This window comes from Miscanthus floridulus, chromosome 2 (assembly GCF_019320115.1).
Source record: "Miscanthus floridulus cultivar M001 chromosome 2, ASM1932011v1, whole genome shotgun sequence".
In the NCBI taxonomy this organism is placed as follows: domain Eukaryota; kingdom Viridiplantae; phylum Streptophyta; class Magnoliopsida; order Poales; family Poaceae; genus Miscanthus; species Miscanthus floridulus.
In genome coordinates, this window is record NC_089581.1 from 158,999,000 (window position 1) to 159,017,784 (window position 18,785).

The 18,785-nt window shown below is 49.1% G+C and overlaps 3 protein-coding genes and 2 pseudogenes across 3 annotated transcripts; 1 reads left to right on the plus strand and 4 right to left on the minus strand.

The window, feature by feature from the left end:
* Positions 1-500: 500 nt before the first annotated feature.
* Positions 501-1,274, plus strand: LOC136537335 (uncharacterized; annotated as a pseudogene).
* Positions 1,275-2,873: 1,599 nt separating this feature from the next.
* On the minus strand, positions 2,874-4,330 carry LOC136537336 (proline-rich protein 4-like; annotated as a pseudogene).
* A 994-nt stretch (positions 4,331-5,324) lies between these two features.
* On the minus strand, positions 5,325-6,375 carry LOC136537337 (proline-rich protein 4-like). The gene is made up of 3 exons (XM_066529339.1): positions 6,112-6,375; positions 5,502-6,015; positions 5,325-5,442 (listed from the first exon to the last, which is right to left on the minus strand). The coding sequence occupies exons 1-3, from the start codon at positions 6,275-6,277 to the stop codon at positions 5,325-5,327; spliced, it is 798 nt and encodes a 265-aa protein (XP_066385436.1). The 5' UTR covers positions 6,278-6,375.
* Positions 6,376-13,317: 6,942 nt separating this feature from the next.
* On the minus strand, positions 13,318-14,199 carry LOC136540314 (proline-rich protein 4-like). Its single transcript, XM_066532314.1, has 2 exons — positions 14,019-14,199; positions 13,318-13,922 (listed from the first exon to the last, which is right to left on the minus strand). The coding sequence occupies exons 1-2, from the start codon at positions 14,182-14,184 to the stop codon at positions 13,333-13,335; spliced, it is 756 nt and encodes a 251-aa protein (XP_066388411.1). The 5' UTR covers positions 14,185-14,199; the 3' UTR covers positions 13,318-13,332.
* A 1,173-nt stretch (positions 14,200-15,372) lies between these two features.
* On the minus strand, positions 15,373-17,296 carry LOC136540315 (proline-rich protein 4-like). Its single transcript, XM_066532315.1, has 2 exons — positions 17,069-17,296; positions 15,373-16,167 (listed from the first exon to the last, which is right to left on the minus strand). Exons 1-2 carry the CDS (start codon positions 17,235-17,237, stop codon positions 15,563-15,565), a joined length of 774 nt encoding a protein of 257 aa, XP_066388412.1. The 5' UTR covers positions 17,238-17,296; the 3' UTR covers positions 15,373-15,562.
* Between the last annotated feature and the right edge of the window lie 1,489 nt (positions 17,297-18,785).

Sequence of the window (18,785 nt, forward strand, 5' to 3'; positions counted from 1 at the left end):
CCAGTGCATCATCACCTACAACGCCGACGTGCTTGGCTGGGTGGTGAGGAAGAGGGAAGCCAGGCAGATGATGCTCCAGAGGGAGACCGACCTCACCAGGGAGTAGTACCTCCAGGTAAGTAGGAAACATTCATTCTGATTCCTTCCATGAAAAATAAGTAGGCTTCAATTCATCTTTTGACATGTCAAATACTTGATGTCATGCAGATGTGTCCTGCTTGGTGCTCCAAGTACAAAGACTGCTGGGTGGACATCGTGAACAAGTGGGTCTCGGAGGACATGTACACTCAGCGCAGAAGCCATCGGAGGTGCCGCCTAGAGATGCAAGGGCCGTCACACCACCAAGGGAACCGGTCCCTCCCAGTCTACATGGAAAGATGGGTACGCTTCTGTTGATCTATTTATTTATTTATTCTAGCGCTCAATTGTCATTACTTGTAATCATCTTTGTGTTTTCCTCGCAGTCCCAGTCGCATGGTGGCTAGGAAATCAATGAGTTCATGGGGTACGCCCTGGCTCACAAGGGCCCAGCGACAGCGGCGGACAACGTCTACAACCCAGAGGATGGGGCCGACACGTACACCAACGCGAGCGTCTACCCCAAGCTTGCTGAGTACACCTCGGCGGCTCGCATGCGCCATGGGGAGGACTTCGATCTGGCCACCCAGCCCCTGGATACGGACCTCATGATGAGGTTGGGAGGAGGGAAGCAGCATGGTCGGTACTGGATGGCCAACAGCGCAATCGAGTCGTCCTTTGTTCCCAGACTGAGCTAGATTCGACAAACCAGCACGAGCTCCTCCGACATCCCCATAGCACCTCGGCAGCCGAGCTCCACGCAGATGATGGCGGCATTTCAGGTAAGTACAATTTTATTCGTCGTTCACTGGTTTTACACATGTACCTGGCCTTTGCATTGTTTAAACCGGCGGGTTGTAATATTGCAGGCCTAGCTGGCAGAGTTGCAGGGCCAGCAGATGGCCCAGGCGGAGGCCCATCTACGGCAGCTGGAGGCTGTCCAGCAGCAGTCGGCGCATCAGCTGGAGGCTGTCCAGCAGCACTCGGTGCGTCAGCTGCAGGACGTGGCGACCTACTTTCAGGGCCTTCAGATCCCGGGTTTGGTCCTGCCTCCGTTGCCTCCCTCGCTGTTCGCTCCACCCCCTGCTCCTAGTCCTACAGGGACTCCAGTGAGTATATATGGTTGTTTATTGCTTTAGCTTGTGCGGCCATCCTGTAGGTACTAATGAGATCGCTTCTCCTTTGTGCAGGCATAGTCGGTGGGTTCGAACCCGACTCCTCCAGGTGGCCCTTCTCCACAGCACGGGTGGCCGGTTGGCACGGTTGGCCCGACTCCACAGTACACGTGGCCAGGTGTCGTTCCTCCATCTATGCAGCACGGGTACTCTGGGTGGACAGGCGGCCATCTTCTGCCGCCCGGGTGGACGTTCCGGGGTGGCCCTCCGCAGCAAGGGTGGCCTTCGTGGCCATCTGGGAGCTCTTCACACTCTGGGGGCCATGGGGACCAAGGGATGCAGTAGGTACCTCTCATTTCGCTTTTGGACTTGTGATGGTTATGTTGGACTAGTGATGGATTGGCTTATGTGAGGGTTATGTTGGACTAGTGATGGATTTGTGTGGATGTACTTGTGATGGATGGATGGATTTGTTACGGATGAACTTGTAGATGGATTTGTGTTGAATTGTATGAATGGAATGTGATATATATGTGTGTTGAATATATGTGATATTGCATGGATGGAATGTGAAAAAAAACTAAAAAAAAATTTACCCAGATTTGCCGAGTGCAAACACTCGGCAAAGCTGGGGAAGTTTTTCCCAGCACAACAGCTTTGCCGAGTGCTGACAGGCACTCGGCAAAGTGACCATAAGTTTGCCGAGTGTCAGCACTCGGCAAAGATTGTTTCAAAAAAATTACTTTGCCGAGTGTCTGTCAGACCGGCAAATATTATTTTTTTTAAAAAAATTTAAAACTCTTTTCCGAGTGCCTACCACGTCAGCACTCGGCAAAGAAAACCGGCAGATGACGGTGGACGTTAACTTTGCCAAGTGCTGACATGGCACTCGGCAAAGGCTTTGTCGAGTGCCAGACAGGTGGCACTCGGCAAAGAATTCTTTGCCGACTAATTCTTTGCCGAGTGCTCTTTGCCGAGTGCGGCACTCGGCAAAGCCTTTGCTGAGTGTAGAGCGGGCTTTGCCGAGTGCGGCCTGCACTCGGCAAAGAACCAAAATCCTGTAGTGGTTGTGTGCGAATTAAATTAAAAGATTTGCACTAAGTTCTTCAAGTTTCTGTCAAAACAAAAAACATATGAAAAAGAGAACATACATAAAGGTATATAAGTTTGTTTTAAGGTCAAAGAGGGATCACCTTACTGTTCTAGAGGGAAACATACATAAAAGGTGTATAAGTTGAAGTTTGTTTTAATGCCATAAAACTCTCATAAAATTTTCATTGACAAACTCGCACTGAGACTGCCCTTACACTCTCCTCTGGATAAAATCTCATGAGAGTTTGGTTTCATGAAGTACCGCGCACCACTTTGAAGTTTGGACGTTCATATCATTCTCTAGTTCAGTACATAGATAACATGGAACAACATGTTTCTATAATGACAGGCTTTTGCAGCAGTTGTTCAGGGCAGAGTCTAAATTAGATGTTCCGCATGTAATCTGATCGTCTTGATGAGTGCTATGCAATAGTGAACTCCATTTGATCATTTGAGATCAACTCTAAATCGGATCATTTTTTGTCGCTAAGATATTTAAGTGTTGTACATTTCCCACCTTTACCCATTTTAGACTTTCGGGTAATTGGGTTGAATATGCGAGGTTCAATAGGAAAAATAGCATGCTTCTGTTGACTGCAGTCATAATTTAATATTCCCAACTTCTTGCAGAGCTCTACTAAATAAAAACAGTTCACAGGAAGTTGCACAAGGTTCAACTATCCCCAATAGATAGAATAGAACACACCACTCTTAAACTGACCCAACCTTCATGCTGAACTTATCAATGTCACAGCCTTATTCTGAGGAAACTGCATAACCTGCAAAAACCATGAAACACTGACCAAACATTCTAGTGCTGAGTCTCCATCGCGGCAGGAGGAAAGAAAGGCAACAACTTCTTGAAGAACGGGAGCAGCTTCTTGAAGAGCTACGGGCCAGTGACAGCGTCGCGCTGCGCCGGCGGGTGGTAGATGGGGGTTGGCTTCGGTGGCGAATACACCGGCGGCGGCGACGGCGCGGTGGCCGTCGACGGAGGCTCGTGCTCCGGCACGGGCACCGGCGCCGGTTTGTGCTCAGGAACGCCTACCGCCGGCGGCTCATTGGTGACAGGCGGAATGGAATGGCCGTGGCCGTGATCAGGCAGGTGAGGGATAACCACAGGCGTGTGGATTCCTACGTGATGGTGATGGTGCATAACGCTGTGGAAGAAAGGGTGGCAAAGGAAAGCCGAAGCGCACTCGGGCGACGAGCGGTAGACCTTGCCGCCGAGCGCAACGAACGTCTTCTCGGTGCCGTCGTGGCCCCGGGTGGCGCCGCGACGATTCTTGGACGGCTCCTGCCCGGGGCACGGCGCACTCGACGCGCTGTGGAGCTGCGCGAAGCATTCGGACTTGAGCTCCCCGTCCTCGCCAACGACGTCAGCCGCCAGCGGGACGCTGAAGGCGCCAGACTTGCCCACCTGTCCCCACGGCCGTGCTCTCGTACTCGCCCTTGCTGTTCCTGCACTTCACGGCCACCTGAAGACCTGGGGAAAGTAAACGACAGACAAATCATTGACTAGCCAGCCAAACTGTCTACTACTATATCACGACACTGACAGGTTTGGGCTTGTTTAAACTACCTTTGAAAGCTGCCTCAGCGTTCATGTTCCTCCTGGCGCAATCGGAGCACTTGGCCAAGCCAACAACAACCGGCGGCTGCTGTCTCTCCTTGCACGGCATTGGCGAAACCTATCGCTATCACAATGCCGAAAACGGCCACCAGTAGCAGTCGTGCTTGGATCTCATCTAGCTCTACCACTTGTTCGGAGTTGTTGAGGAAGGAGAAGATGTGGATGGGTGGGGAGCAAGGAGTGGAACGCAGGCGGTCTATAAATGGGTGCCGAGGTCTGACGACGCAGCTCGATCGCGTGAAGTTAAGTGAAAACTAGTGAAGGGCCGAAGGCAACCTTGGCCAGCAGCCAGATAACTTGGGCGCCGCCTTTGTAGAATCTACAGTTTAATATGGTCCCTTGCAATGTGAACAGCGTTTCCTTCGAGTCTACTCCTCCACGCACCGTAGTGCACCTGCATGTGGTTGGTCATTGGCACTACTGTTCACCGTTGTCTGACGACGCAGCTCGATCGCGTGAAGTGAAGTGAAACTAGTGAAGGGCGAAGGCAACCTTGGCCAGCAGCCAGGATAAATTGGGCGCCGCCTTTGTAGATCTACAGTTAATATGGCCCCTTGCAATGTGAACAGCGTTTCCTTCGAGTCTACTCCACGCACCGTAGCGCACCTGCATGTGGTCTGGTCAATGTGGCACACTGTCCACCGTGTTATGGCCTTGCTTCAAAAGCTGATCGATGTGCGAAATTCTTGAAAGCCGAGAGTGATGTGACCCGATCACCATTTTTACACTGAACTCGGGTGAGATTTTATACGTACTACACTAGTGACAATCATATTCCATGGAGCTAGAGACAGTGAACTCTGCCGTTAGGTTACGTTGTGCTACTGCCTGCTGCCACTATTCTCTGCTGTGGAAATTCTTGGCCTCTGTTCAATTCCAACGCCACCTAGGCACCTAGCACCTAACCTGGCAGTTCCAACTTACATCTGGATAACAAACACCACGGCACCACACCATGTTGCTCCCGATCGAGCCGAGACGGCGAGACCCCAGCTGCCGCGCGCGCCATCAAACCAGGTGGCACTCGACAATTCTCGGCAGGCAGGCAGGCAGGACCGCGTGACGGGTGGTGGAGATCGTGCCCATTTTATACCGGCTATGCACGATCGTACGATCTGGATCCGGTGCATATAGTGTTCAACTAACCGTGCGCTGCCGACTCAAGGAGAGGTAAATGATGTCTTGAATGTGAATGTAAATGAATAGAGGTTTTGAGAACAACAGTTACTTTCATTGATCTCTCAGATATATATACAGAGTGAAAAGATGTTTGTTTACACGAAGAGGCAACTGTTCAGAGGAACAGTCGACTACCCAAAGGACATGCTCGTTCGGGTGGCATCCTAACGCTAACACGTTCACTACTAACCCTCTCTCTAACTGCATGTCCTTTCTTGTGGATGAGATCACACGGTGAGGAGACGCATGTTCACCAGTGAAGAGGCAGGCATTGATTCACAACACTCCCTCTCGATCGAATTCTTCTTGAGATCACAGCTATAGTTTGGATTTCCTCGAAAAACCCTGTGGAAAAAATCTAAGGAATATGTATGTATAGATATGCCATAAAAACTCCTTTAAACCTTAGGAGAATAAGGAGAAAATAGCATTGTGAGTGTGATTTAAACACCGGCGCCGGTTTGTGCTCAGGAACGCCTACCGCCGGCGGCTCATTGGTGACAGGCGGAATGGAATGGCCGTGGCCGTGATCAGGCAGGTGAGGGATAACCACAGGCGTGTGGATTCCTACGTGATGGTGATGGTGCATAACGCTGTGGAAGAAAGGGTGGCAAAGGAAAGCCGAAGCGCACTCGGGCGACGAGCGGTAGACCTTGCCGCCGAGAGCAACGAACGTCTTCTCGGTGCCGTCGTGGCCACCGGGTGGCGCCGCGACGATCTTGGACGGCTCCTGCCCGGGGCACGGCGCACTCGACGCGCTGTGGAGCTGCGCGAAGCATTCGGACTTGAGCTCCCCGTCCTCGCCAACGACGTCAGCCGCCAGCGGGACGCTGAAGGCGCCGGACTTGCCCACCTGTCCCACGGCCGTGCTCTCGTACTCGCCCTTGCTGTTCCTGCACTTCACGGCCACCTGAAGACCTGGGGAAAGTAAACGACAGACAAATCACTGACTAGCCAGCCAAACTGTCTACTACTATATCACGACACTGACAGGTTTGGGCTTGTTTAAACTACCTTTGAAAGCTGCCTCAGCGTTCATGTTCCTCCTGGCGCAATCGGAGCACTTGGCCAAGCCAACAACAACCGGCGTTGCTGTCTCTCCTTGCACGGCATTGGCGAAACCTATCGCTATCACAATGCCGAAAACGGCCACCAGTAGCAGTCGTGCTTGGATCTCCATCTAGCTCTACCACTTGTTCGGAGTTGTTGAGGAAGGAGAAGATGTGGAGTGGAACGCAGGCGTCTATAAATGGGTGCCGAGGTCTGACGACGCAGCTCGATCGCGTGAAGTTAAGTGAAACTAGTGAAGGGCCGAAGGCAACCTTGGCCAGCAGCCAGATAACTTGGGCGCCGCCTTTGTAGATCTACAGTTAATATGGCCCCTTGCAATGTGAACAGCGTTTCCTTCGAGTCTACTCCTCCACGCACCGTAGCGCACCTGCATGTGGTCTGGTCATTGGCACACTGTCCACCGTTGTCTGACGACGCAGCTCGATCGCGTGAAGTGAAGTGAAACTAGTGAAGGGCCGAAGGCAACCTTGGCCAGCTAGCAGCCAGATAAATTGGGCGCCGCCTTTGTAGATCTACAGTTAATATGGCCCCTTGCAATGTGAACAGCGTTTCCTTCGAGTCTACTCCACGCACCGTAGCGCACCTGCATGTGGTCTGGTCATTGGCACACTGTCCACCGTTGTATGGCCTTGCTCAAAAGTTGATCGATGTGCGAAATTCTTGAAAGCCAGAGAGTGAGTGACCGATCACCATTTTTACACTGAACTCGGTGAGATTTTATACGTACTACACTAGTGACAATCATATTCCATGGAGCTAGAGACAGTGAACTCTGCCGTTAGGTTACGTTGTGCTACTGCCTGCTGCCACTATTCTCTGCTGTGGAAATTCTTGGCCTCTGTTCAATTCCAACGCCACCTAGCACCTAACCTGGCAGTTCCAACCTACATCTGGATAACAAACACCACGGCACCACACCATGTTGCTCCCGATCGAGCCGAGACGGCGAGACCCCAGCTGCCGCGCGCGCCATCGAACCAGGTGGCACTCGACAATTCTCGGCAGGCAGGCAGGACCGCGTGACGGGTGGTGGAGATCGTGCCCATTTTATACCGACCTATGCACGATCGTACGATCTGGATCCGGTGCATATAGTGTTCAACTAACGGTGCGCTGCCGACTCAAGGAGAGGTAAATGATGTCTTGAATGTGAATGTAAATGAATAGAGGTTTTGAGAACAACAGTTACTTTCATTGATCTCTCAGATATATATACAGAGTGAAAAGATGTCTGTTTACACGAAGAGGCATCTGTTCAGAGGAACAGTCGACTACCCAAAGGACATGCCCGTTCGGGTGGCATCCTAACGCTAACACGTTCACTACTAACCCTCTCTCTAACTGCATATCCTTTCTTGTGGATGAGATCACACGGTGAGGAGACGCATGTTCACCAGTGAAGAGGCAGGCATTGATTCACAACACTCCCTCTCGATCGAATTCTTCTTGAGATCAATACAGCTGTAGTTTGGATTCCTCGAAAAACCCTGTGGAAAAAATCTAAGGAATATGTATGTATAGATATGTCATAAAAACTCCTTTAAACCTTATAGGAGAATAAGGAGAAAATAGCATTTGTGAGTGTGATTTAAATAAATCACTATGTCATTGGTATCCCACTAAAAACCCCGGTGGAAAAAAAATATTGGAGATACAACATATATAGATTACTCTCCCAAAAATCTTTTAAGGGAAAAAATATGAGGAGCAATATAAAAGAGATGTGCCGCTAAAACTCCTGTAAAAACCAAGTGGAAAAATTAGGAGAAAATATGATGACATATTATTGGTATTGCCTCTAGGATAACTCACATGAAAAACCTTTTGAGGAAAAACCATGGATGAGTTATGAGGGCAATATGTGTCTTTGATATTTTCCACAAAAACCCCGGTGGGGAAAATAGAAAATATGACACATGCTTATGTTAATATTACCTCATTAAAAACTTTAGCAAGAAACCTTGTGAGTAAAACTTGTGAAAAAAAGAGTATAATATGATTCTGGTACAGGTCAACATTTAGGAGATGTCTCCCCCTGATTCTGGCAAATCTCGAAGTCGCCGCATACCAATTCTATGTACCAATTTTTGAAACACAGAAATTGGTAAGGACTTAGTAAATAGGGCCTTGTTTAGATCATCTCTAAATTCCAAGTTTTTTCACTCTCTCTCCATCACATCAATTTTTAGCCGTTTGCATGGAGCATTAAATGTAGGTAAAAAAATAACTAATTGTACAGTTTAGTTCGAAATCACGAGATGAATCTTTTGAGCTTAGTTAGTCTATGATTGGACAATATTTATCAAATAAGACGAAAGTGCTACTATTCATCAGTTTAAAATTTTTTTCAATCTAAACATGGCCTAGGTTAGCGAGATTATCACATTACTTGATTTGCAAGATGTTTATTTCTCTATTTTCTTGTAATTTATGGGAATAAAATAGTTTATGAACAATATGCTTAGTGATATTGCGTTTTATGTAACATGTTTGCATCTGTGCCGATCGAGCTGTGAAGCTGCGCGAAGCAGTCACGGTCCATGCTCCCGTCGTCGCGCAGGAGTTCGGCGGCGAGTGGGATAGGGTTAAGTCCAATTTACACCCTCCAATTTGCAGCAAAGTTCGGATTTTAACCTCGAACTTCAAAACCGGACAACTTTGGCCCTCCAACTCTCGAAAAAGTTCAACTTTCAACCTTCTGTACGGTTTTGCGGGTGAACAGTAACTTTTGATATTTTTGGAAGCGCCGAAATTTTATATTATTTTTTCGAGCATCTTAACGTCCTCAAATGAAAAAACTCAAAACTACAAAGTTGTAGATCTCATCGAGGTCTACAATTTACATATAAAAATTATCTTCATCCGACATCGTATTGAAGGGTTTTCTATTTTTTGAAATTTGAGTCTCATCACGCGATAAAATTTGAGTCTCCGGAGGCGCCGCACCACCTTCTCGCGCCCCTTGAGTTGGCCGAGACGGGGTTGCCTCGGCGGAGCCGCCGCACCGCACTATGTTAGCGCCGCGGCACCGGCGGCCGCTCTGGAGTCAGCTGCGCCTCCAGAGACCGTCTCCTTCCCGATTTTGGTACGCATTCCGCTGGCCGCCTCCAATGTGCTGCAAAACCTGTTCGATGAAACGCTGCTATGGAGATTACTGGCTCAGTTTGTTTAGGGCGAGATTACTGGCTCTGTTGTTTCTGTGCAATGGTTTCCACATAGCACCTACTTGCTCGATGTAATGCCACAGCGGGGTTACCTGTTGTCCTAGGCCCCGCCGGTGGCTTGGACTGCCTTTTGGAGGTGATCAGAGTGTTGAAATCATTTTAGATTTGGATTCAGATGTGTCTTTTGCACTCTACAATCTTTGGAAGATGATTCTGCACAGAACCTAATGCCTAACCAAATGTGCTCACGGCTCACGAGATGTACATTTTCTAGGACAGCATCGTCAGCAGTACATATTTTCTGGAGCAACACTGTCTCGTTATTATACAACAACAACAACAAAACATTTAAGTTCCAAACAAGTTGGGGTAGGCTAGAGTTGAAACCCAGCAGAAGCAATCAAGGTTCAGACACGTGAATAGATGTCTTCCAAGCACTCCTATCTAAGGCTAAGTCTTTGGGTATATTCCATCCTTTCAAGTCTCCTTTTATTGCCTCTACCTAAGTTAACTTCGGTCTTCCTCTGCCTCTCTTCACGTTACTATTCTGGCTTAGGATTCCACTACGCACCGGTGCCTCTGGAGGTCTCCGTTGGACATGTCCAAACCATCTCAACCGGTGTTGGACAAGCTTTTCTTCAATTGGTGCTACCCCTAATCTATCACGTATATCATCATTCCGAACTCGATCCCTTCTTGTATGACCGCAAATCCAACGCAACATACGCATTTCCACGACACTTATCTGTTGAACATGTCGTCTTTTCGTAGGCCAACATTCTGCACCATACAACATAGCAGGTCTAATCGCCGTCCTATAAAACTTGCCTTTTAGCTTCTATGGTACCCTTTTGTCGCATAGGACACCAGATGCTTGCCGCCACTTCATCTATCCTGCTTTGATTCTATGGCTAAATTCTTCAACAATATCCCCGTCTATCTGTAGAATTGATCCTAAATATCGAAAGGTATCCTTTCTAGGCACTACTTGACCTTCCAAACTAATATCTTCCTCCTCCCGAATAGTAGTGCCGAAGTCACATCTCATATACTTAGTTTTAGTTCTACTGAGTCTAAAATCTTTGGACTCTAAAGTCTTCCGCCATAACTCTAGTTTCTGATTCACTCCTGTTCGGCTTTCATCAACTAGCACTACATCGTCCGCGAAATGCATACACCAAGGGATGTCCCCTTGTATGTCCCTTGTGACCTCATCCATCACTAAGACAAACAAATAAGGGCTCAAAGCTGACCCTTGATGTAGTCCTATCCTAATCGGGAAGTCATCAGTGTCTACATCACTTGTTCGAACTCTAGTCACAACATTGTTGTACAAGTCCTTAATGAGCCCGACGTACTTCGTTGGGACTTTATGTTTGTCCAAAGCCCACCACATAACATTCCTTGGTATTTTATCATAAGCCTTCTCCAAGTCAATAAAAACCATGTGTAGGTCCTTCTTCTTCTCCCTATACCGCTCCATAACTTGTCTTATTAAGAAAATGGCTTCCATGGTTGACCTTCCGGGCATGAAACCAAATTGATTCATAGAGACCCGCGTTATTGCTCTCAAGCGATGTTCGATAACTCTCTCCCATAGCTTCATAGTATGACTCATCAACTTAATTCCTCGGTAATTAGTACAACTTTGAATATCCCCTTTATTCTTGTAGATCGGTACCAATATACTTCTCCTCCACTCATCAGGCATCTTGTTCGATCGAAAAATATGGTTGAACAGCTTGGTTAGCCATACTACAGCTATGTCCCCGAGGCATCTCCACACCTCGATTGGGATACCATCCGGTCCCATCGCCTTATCTCCTTTCATCATTTTCAACGCCTCACTGACCTCAGATTCTTGGATTCTCCGCACAAAGCGCCTATTGGTGTCATCAAAAGAGTCATCCAACTGAAAGGTTGTGTCCGTATTCTCACCATTAAACAATTTGTCAAAATACTCTTGCCATCGATGTCGGATCTCATCCTCCTTCACCAAGAGATGCTCCCTTTCATCCTTAATGCACTTAACTTGGTTGAAGTCCCTTGTCTTTCTCTCACGAACCCTAGCCATCCTATAAATGTCCTTCTCTACTTCTTTCATACTCAAACGTTGGTAAAGATCCTCGTACGCTCTACCCTTTGCCACACTTACAACTCGCTTTGCAGTCTTCTTTGACACCTTGTACTTCTCTATGTTGTCCACACTCCTGTCATGGTACAAGCGTCTATAGCACTCTTTCTTCTCCTTAATAGCCCTTTGGACTTCCTCGTTCCACCACCAAGTATCTTTAGCCTCGCCTCCACTTCCTTTGGTTACTCCACACACCTCTGAGGCCACCTTCCGAATGTAGGTTGCCATCTTCTCCCACATGTTGTTTATGTCCTCTTCTTCCTTCCAAGAGCCCTCTTTGATAACCCTTTCCCTGAATACCTCTGACGTATCTCCTTTCAGTTTCCACCACTTTGTTCTTTCAATCTTAGCTTGTTTATCCCTACGGGCACGCACCTGAAAACGAAAGTCTGCCACCAAAAGCTTATGCTGAGAAACAACACACTCCCCTGGTATCACCTTGTAACCCAAGCATGCTCGTTTGTCCTTTCTTCTTGTGAGGACAAAGTCAATCTGGCTAGAGTGTTATCCGCTACTGAAGGTCACTAGATGAGATTCTCTCTTTCTAAAGAAAGTGTTGGCTATCATCAGGTCAAAAGCTACCGCGAAGTCTAGAACTTCCTCCCCCTCCTGATTCCTACTACCATACCCAAAACCTCCATGAACTGTCTCGAAACCTGCGCTTGTAGTACCTACATACCCATTAAGATCTCCTCCTATAAAAAGCTTCTCACTACTGGGTACAGCTCTAATCAGGCCATCTAAGTCTTCCCAGAACTGTCTCTTAGCACTCTCGTCGAGGCCTACTTGGGGGGCATACGCACTAATTACGTTCAAGACCATATCACCAATGACAAGCTTGACTAAGATAATCCTATCTCCTTGCCTTCTCACTCCCACCACATTATTCTTGAGGCTCTTATCAATCAAAACTCCTACTCCATTTCTATTCACAACTGTCCCTATGTACCAAAGCTTGAAACATGTATTATCCACCTCCTTCGCCTTCTGACCCTTCCATTTAGTCTCTTGAACGCATAATATATTTACACGCCTCCTAGTTGCGGTATCAACTAATTCTCTTAACTTACCTGTAAGCGACCCTACATTCCAACTGCCTAAACGGATCCTAGTTGGTTCGACTAGCTTCCTTACCCTTCGCACCCATCGAATCAGATGTGAAGACCCTTGCTCATTTTTCACTACACCCGGGCGCCGATGTAGCGCGCCACTAAGGATGCGACGACCCGATCCTTGATCACTTGACACCGTGCCCAGATCGCGACACGGCGCGTCACGGGGATGACGACCCGGCCCTTGCTCATTTAACACCATACCCGGGTTCCGATATGGCGCGTCGCTAAGAGAGTTACGCCCTAACGATTTTCTTTCGGGTTTCATCTCCATTAGAATGTCTAGATTTAACGTTGGCTCGCCACGTCTAACATTTTTATTTGGGGTTGATCACGAGTCAAGCTTCGCTTTCAGATTTTCTGTTACTCTTTCCTGGGAGAGTTTAACTGAGAAAGCACAACGCCGTATACTTAACCTGGTTCCACAACGCACATACTACACAAGCTAGATTTCTGGTTAGTTGATGCATATTCGGGTAAAAGTATAAGTAGTTTGTCAAATATGAAGCTGGCTTCCCTGGATGCAAAGGTGGCTTCTTTGGCTACAGTGCTTGCATCTATAATTCACAAAAAGCAAGTGCAAAGCTGCAAATTTTCGTGAATTTCCTTTTCGTCAACAAAAATCCTTCTCAACAATATCTTATGCTGATAGAAACTTTTCTGGGTCGTTGGATATATCAAAACTGTATAAGAATCTTATGTAATCATAAAGAAATGGAGTTGGAAAGGAAAATACATAAGCATACCTGATCAACTATGCCCATTTGTAAGAGGTGGGCAACTTGTTTAATATTTTACATTGGAAGCTATGCGAATACACCGGCGGCGTCGACGGCGCGGTGGCCGTCGACGGAGGCTCGTGCTCCGGCACGGGCACCGGCGCCGGTTTGTGCTCAGGAACGCCTACCGCCGGCGGCTCATTGGTGACAGGCGGAATGGAATGGCCGTGGCCGTGATCAGGCAGGTGAGGGATAACCACAGGCGTGTGGATTCCTACGTGATGGTGATGGTGCATAACGCTGTGGAAGAAAGGGTGGCAAAGGAAAGCCGAAGCGCACTCGGGCGACGAGCGGTAGACCTTGCCGCCGAGCGCAACGAACGTCTTCTCGGTGCCGTCGTGGCCACCGGGTGGCGCCGCGACGATCTTGGACGGCTCCTGCCCGGGGCACGGCGCACTCGACGCGCTGTGGAGCTGCGCGAAGCATTCGGACTTGAGCTCCCCGTCCTCGCCAACGACGTCAGCCGCCAGCGGGACGCTGAAGGCGCCGGACTTGCCCACCTGTCCCACGGCCGTGCTCTCGTACTCGCCCTTGCTGTTCCTGCACTTCACGGCCACCTGAAGACCTGGGGAAAGTAAACGACAGACAAATCATTGACTAGCCAGCCAAACTGTCTACTACTATATCACGACACTGACAGGTTTGGGCTTGTTTAAACTACCTTTGAAAGCTGCCTCAGCGTTCATGTTCCTCCTGGCGCAATCGGAGCACTTGGCCAAGCCAACAACAACCGGCGTTGCTGTCTCTCCTTGCACGGCATTGGCGAAACCTATCGCTATCACAATGCCAAAAACGGCTACCAGTAGCAGTCGTGCTTGGATCTCCATCTAGCTCTACCACTTGTTCGGAGTTGTTGAGGAAGGAGAAGATGTGGATGGGTGGGGAGCAAGGAGTGGAACGCAGGCGTTTATAAATGGGTGCCGAGGTCTGACGACACAGTTTGGATTGCAAATTTTTGCAATCCGGACACTATAGCACGTTTCGTTTGTATTTGACAAACTTTGTCCGATCATGAACTAACTAGGCTCAAAAGATTCGTCTCGTGATTTACAACCAAACTGTGTAATTAGTTATTTTTTTTTACCTATATTTAATGCTCCATGCATGCGTCTAAAAATTGATGTGATGGAAAGAGAGTGAAAAAACTTGGAATTTGGAGGTGATCTAAACAAGGCCCTGGCCGAAAGCAACCTTGGCCAGCAGCCAGATAAATTGGGCGCCGCCTTTATAGATCTACAGTTAATATGGCCCCTTGCAATGTGAACAGCGTTTCCTTCAAGTCTACTCCTCCACGCACCGTAGCGCACCTGCATGTGGTCTGGTCATTGGCACACTGTCCACCGTTGTATGGCCTTGCTCAAAAGTTGATCGATGTGCGAAATTCTTGAAAGCCAGAGAGTGAGGGACCGATCACCATTTTTACACTGAACTCGGTGAGATTTTATACGTACTACACTAGTGACAATCATATTCCATGGAGAGACAGTGAACTCTGCCGTTAGGTTACGTTGTGCTACTGCCTGCTGCCACTATTCTCTGCTGTGGAAATTCTTGGCCTCTCCAACTTACATCTGGATAACAAACACCACGGCACCACACCATGTTGCTCCCGATCGAGCCGAGAGACGGCGAGGCCCCAGCTGACGCGCGCGCCATCGAACCAGGTGGCACTCGACAATTCTCGGCAGGCAGGCAGGACCGCGTGACGGGTGGTGGAGATCGTGCCCATTTTATACCGACCTCTGCACGATCGTACGATCTGGATCCGGTGCATATAGTGTTCAACCAACCGTGCGCTGTCGACTCAAGGAGAGGTAAATGATGATTAATGAAAAGTAAATTTCAGAGTTGGACCTCGTTCAGTAGCCGAAGGCCCGAATTAACTCGGCACGGCAGTACTCAACAGCAATCTCTATTTTCCCTGAAAGCCGATAGCGAAGTAGTGAAGCAGGGTCCAAGAATCCGACATCACTGATGCTCAAAAGGAAGAAATTTTGCTTTAGAAATCACTACCTTTATTTCTCAAATCAAGTAACGGACAGAAACACCAATGCCACCGCGACACACACGGGGCACGAACTGAACAAAACAATCACTGATAACACAACAACAACATCAACGAAACGAAACGAACATCACAGACACTCCAACATCTTTTCGCTTTGCTGCTGTCCTGCTCCTGCATGCCCGCTCGCACGCGCCACCCTAGTTCAATTTCTTGGGGAGCTTCTTCTCCTGCCGGGTCGCAGCAGGCCGGGTCGTGTCGTCGTCGTCGACGAGCGGCGGGCACGGCTTCTTCTTGTGCATGAACTTCATCTTGGGCTTCTTCTTGAAGAACGGCTCGGGCTCCTCGGGCGCCGGAGGCCTGGGCTCCTCCACGGGCGTGGGTGTCGGCGTCGGGGGGCCGTATGTCGGCGTCGTCGGGGGATTCGGGGTTGGCGTCGGCCTCGGCCTCGGCGGCGGCGGCGGTGGGCCGAACATGTAGTGCTTCTTCTTTTTGCCGCAGGCGCACGCGACGGGGGCGAACACCGTATCGTCGGTCGCGGCCGCGAAGTAGGTCGTGCTGCTGCTGTCGCCGCCGTCTAATTGGCTGGTGGTGGGCGCGATCCTGGGCGGCGCCTGACCGACGCACGGCGTGCCGATCGAGTTGTGGAGCTGCGCGAAGCAGTCACGGTCCATGCTCCCGTCGTCGCGCAGGAGTTCGGCGGCGAGTGGGATACGGAAGACGCCGGTGTCGTCGAGGGGGCCAAGCGCCTTCGTCTCGTACGTCTCGTCGGCGCCGGATTTGCACTTGATTGCTACCTGCAGGTCTGCAGAGCACAGAGGGAACAAAAGTTTTTTAGTGTTCGCGGCCATATGCATGGGCCGCAAAAGTTGTGCCGAGCGTAGTCAGGCCTGATTCTGGCAGGCATGTGGATGTGGCCCAATCCATGATCATGTGTATGTGTATTACTCGTACGTTGTTTGATACGAAAAACCGTTCGAAATGTGAATGAAAAGCAAAAGTGTGTCATTTGAGAAAAAAAAAGAGTAGGCATGTCATTCGGAAATATTGTATGTGATTCGCAACAAATAGTGTGTGTCTGTCTAATATTTTGAATTGGTTTTGGGGACACAGTGTTGTTCCAGAAATTTGTCTCAAAACTCTTGACAGCTTTTATTTCGTTACCAGCTAGTACCACATAAAGGCCGTGTTTGGGACCGCGGTCGTCGACCGCGCGGTGCGGTACGGGCACCGCGAGCTCCGAGTCGCGGTGGCGTAAACGCGAGCATCGTGAGCTGGTAGTTCATTTTGGTGACTCCCGTGACGAGCGCGGTTAAAAAAATCATCGCTGCCGCAGGACGTTTGGCGCTATCGTTCGATTCTTTCTGCAGTCGCCGCGGAATACGCGGTCCCAAACACGGCCAAAGTTTGTTACTTAAGCTCCCTTTGGCACGGCTCATCCAAAATGGCTTCACCGGTGAAGTCAAAGCCGATGAAGCCAGAAAAACTGGTTTTTCCCCGCTTCTAGTTCATTTTAACCCCGGCTTACAAAACGGCTTCACGCTACAGTGCCTCGATTTGCGCAAAATAGATGAAACCGAAGCCGGCATAAGCCGTGCCAAAGAGGCCCTTAGAAAGGCAGTAGCGCTCTAGTCGGGCCAACTTTTCATGTCCGCAACAGAGCTAAACCAGTAGTGCAAGTGTGCAGGCAGGCGATTTGCATGTACCTTTGAAGGCATTGGCATCGTTGGGGGAGCAGTCCAAGCACTTGATGCTGCCAACCACGATCGGCGGCGGCGCTGCCGCCTCTGCCTTCTTCCAAGCCGTCGCGCCGAAGCTCACGGTCAAGAGCGCAGCCAGAAGAACCGCGGCTTGCTGAGGAAGCAGAGTCCCCATGTTGGAGCCGGCCTGCAGCTGGCTGCTGCTTCTTCGTCTAAATTTGATGAGGAAGAGAAGGCGGTGTTTGGATGGTGAGATGGTGCTCGAGTGCATGCGTTTATATAGGGGCCAAGGGGCGGGACGGCAGGTAGTGACAGTGTGACACTGTGGCCGGCCGGCTGGGCCATTCAAGTCTGGGAGGGACAGGTACTGGCCGGCGTCCATGAGACCAGCTCGTGATGAGGAATAAAATGTGTGAGCGATGCGATGGAGGTTTCCGGTGGAGTCTCAGTACTGTTTTGATCATTCCAGTCCGTGAAGATTCAAATTCATTACTGGCCGAACTTTTCATTGGTGTTACTACTGTACAAAGAATTTGTGCCGGCCGGTGAAAAGATTCAAATTCATTTCGAAAAGTATGTATTGTTCGCTGATTTATTGCCATGGCTGATAAGCCAGGCTGATAAATTCAAGCGAACACGGCCATAGTCCTCAGGCTTCCATGCACGCAGGTGCTTTCTGCGGCCGGCGTTTGAAATTTGAAGTGGCCAACGGTACAGCTCCTCACCGATGTGGTGTGCGTGCTTCATCTGTCAGGGTGGCTCATAAACCTCGCACGGCGCATGCATGGTTTGTGCGTGACGGGAGGGGCCGGGCGGCCGGGAGAGCCGGAGAGGGTGGGTTGCACCAACCATGTGCGTGCCATGACCGATGGAGCACGTAAAAAGTACCCGCAGGCCGGCACGCGGTGCGTACGTCGCTCCGGTTAATTGGGAAGCGTTGGTGACTGCTGACTGGCGACAGAGTCGTATTGGTGGGCAAGTAGCAGTGAACATGCTAGGCACGTCATGGCCGTTTTAACATCTTGGATCGTAGCCTCACGCTGCACGGCCAATAGCTGTGAATTGGTGATTGCTATGAATGGCCGGGTGAACGCTTGTAGCGTCCTTTGGCGTCCATGTGAGAAACCGAACAATTTTGTTGCAGTCCTCCCTTTGTAAGGACTGAGAACAAAATTATACAACGGGGACTGGGAGTATATGTTTGGCCCAAAAAGCACAAATACAATGGGCCGGGTCCATGCAGACCGTACTTCTTCACCTGACCTCGAACAGCCACATGGCACTCCCGCGGTGCAAATGATATGCATATTTTCTAACCGTATCTGAGTCTAAATCCGTTTAGATGAGTAGATCCATCCGTTTTTTAGTATGGGTATTCAACATCCGATACAGCCGTATGCGAATATTAAAATCGTATATTTATGATGTTGATATCCATTTGTATTCTATCCAACATAGTTGGTACTATACGTATTGAAATCCGAATAGAAATATACAAACAAATATAAATATCAACGATATCCGTCTATATCCAATCCGTTTGCATCCTCTCTGCACGAAGGTCATGAATAATCTTTTTTTTTTTAACTTCAGCTTCTTACTAGCTCTCCTAAGTTGCCCTTGAAAGTTGACAAAGTAACTACGGCCAGCAAAATGATATCTATACCTAATACTAAATAATGAATGGATTTTTCCAGCCATCTGTTTTTACTTTTCAAAATAC

Coding starts and splice junctions, on each gene's coding strand:
- LOC136537337 (XM_066529339.1), bottom strand. CDS start 6,277: ATGGAGATCCAAGCACGACTGCTACTGGTGGCCGTTTTCGGCATTGTG. Junction 6,016..6,111: donor CGCTGAGGCAGCTTTCAAAG/GTAGTTTAAACA, acceptor TACTTTCCCCAG/GTCTTCAGGTGGCCGTGAAG. Junction 5,443..5,501: donor TTTCTCCTTATTCTCCTAAG/GTTTAAAGGAGT, acceptor TTTTTTCCACAG/GGTTTTTCGAGGAAATCCAA.
- LOC136540314 (XM_066532314.1), bottom strand. CDS start 14,184: ATGGAGATCCAAGCACGACTGCTACTGGTAGCCGTTTTTGGCATTGTG. Junction 13,923..14,018: donor CGCTGAGGCAGCTTTCAAAG/GTAGTTTAAACA, acceptor TACTTTCCCCAG/GTCTTCAGGTGGCCGTGAAG.
- LOC136540315 (XM_066532315.1), bottom strand. CDS start 17,237: ATGGGGACTCTGCTTCCTCAGCAAGCCGCGGTTCTTCTGGCTGCGCTC. Junction 16,168..17,068: donor CGATGCCAATGCCTTCAAAG/GTACATGCAAAT, acceptor TGTGCTCTGCAG/ACCTGCAGGTAGCAATCAAG.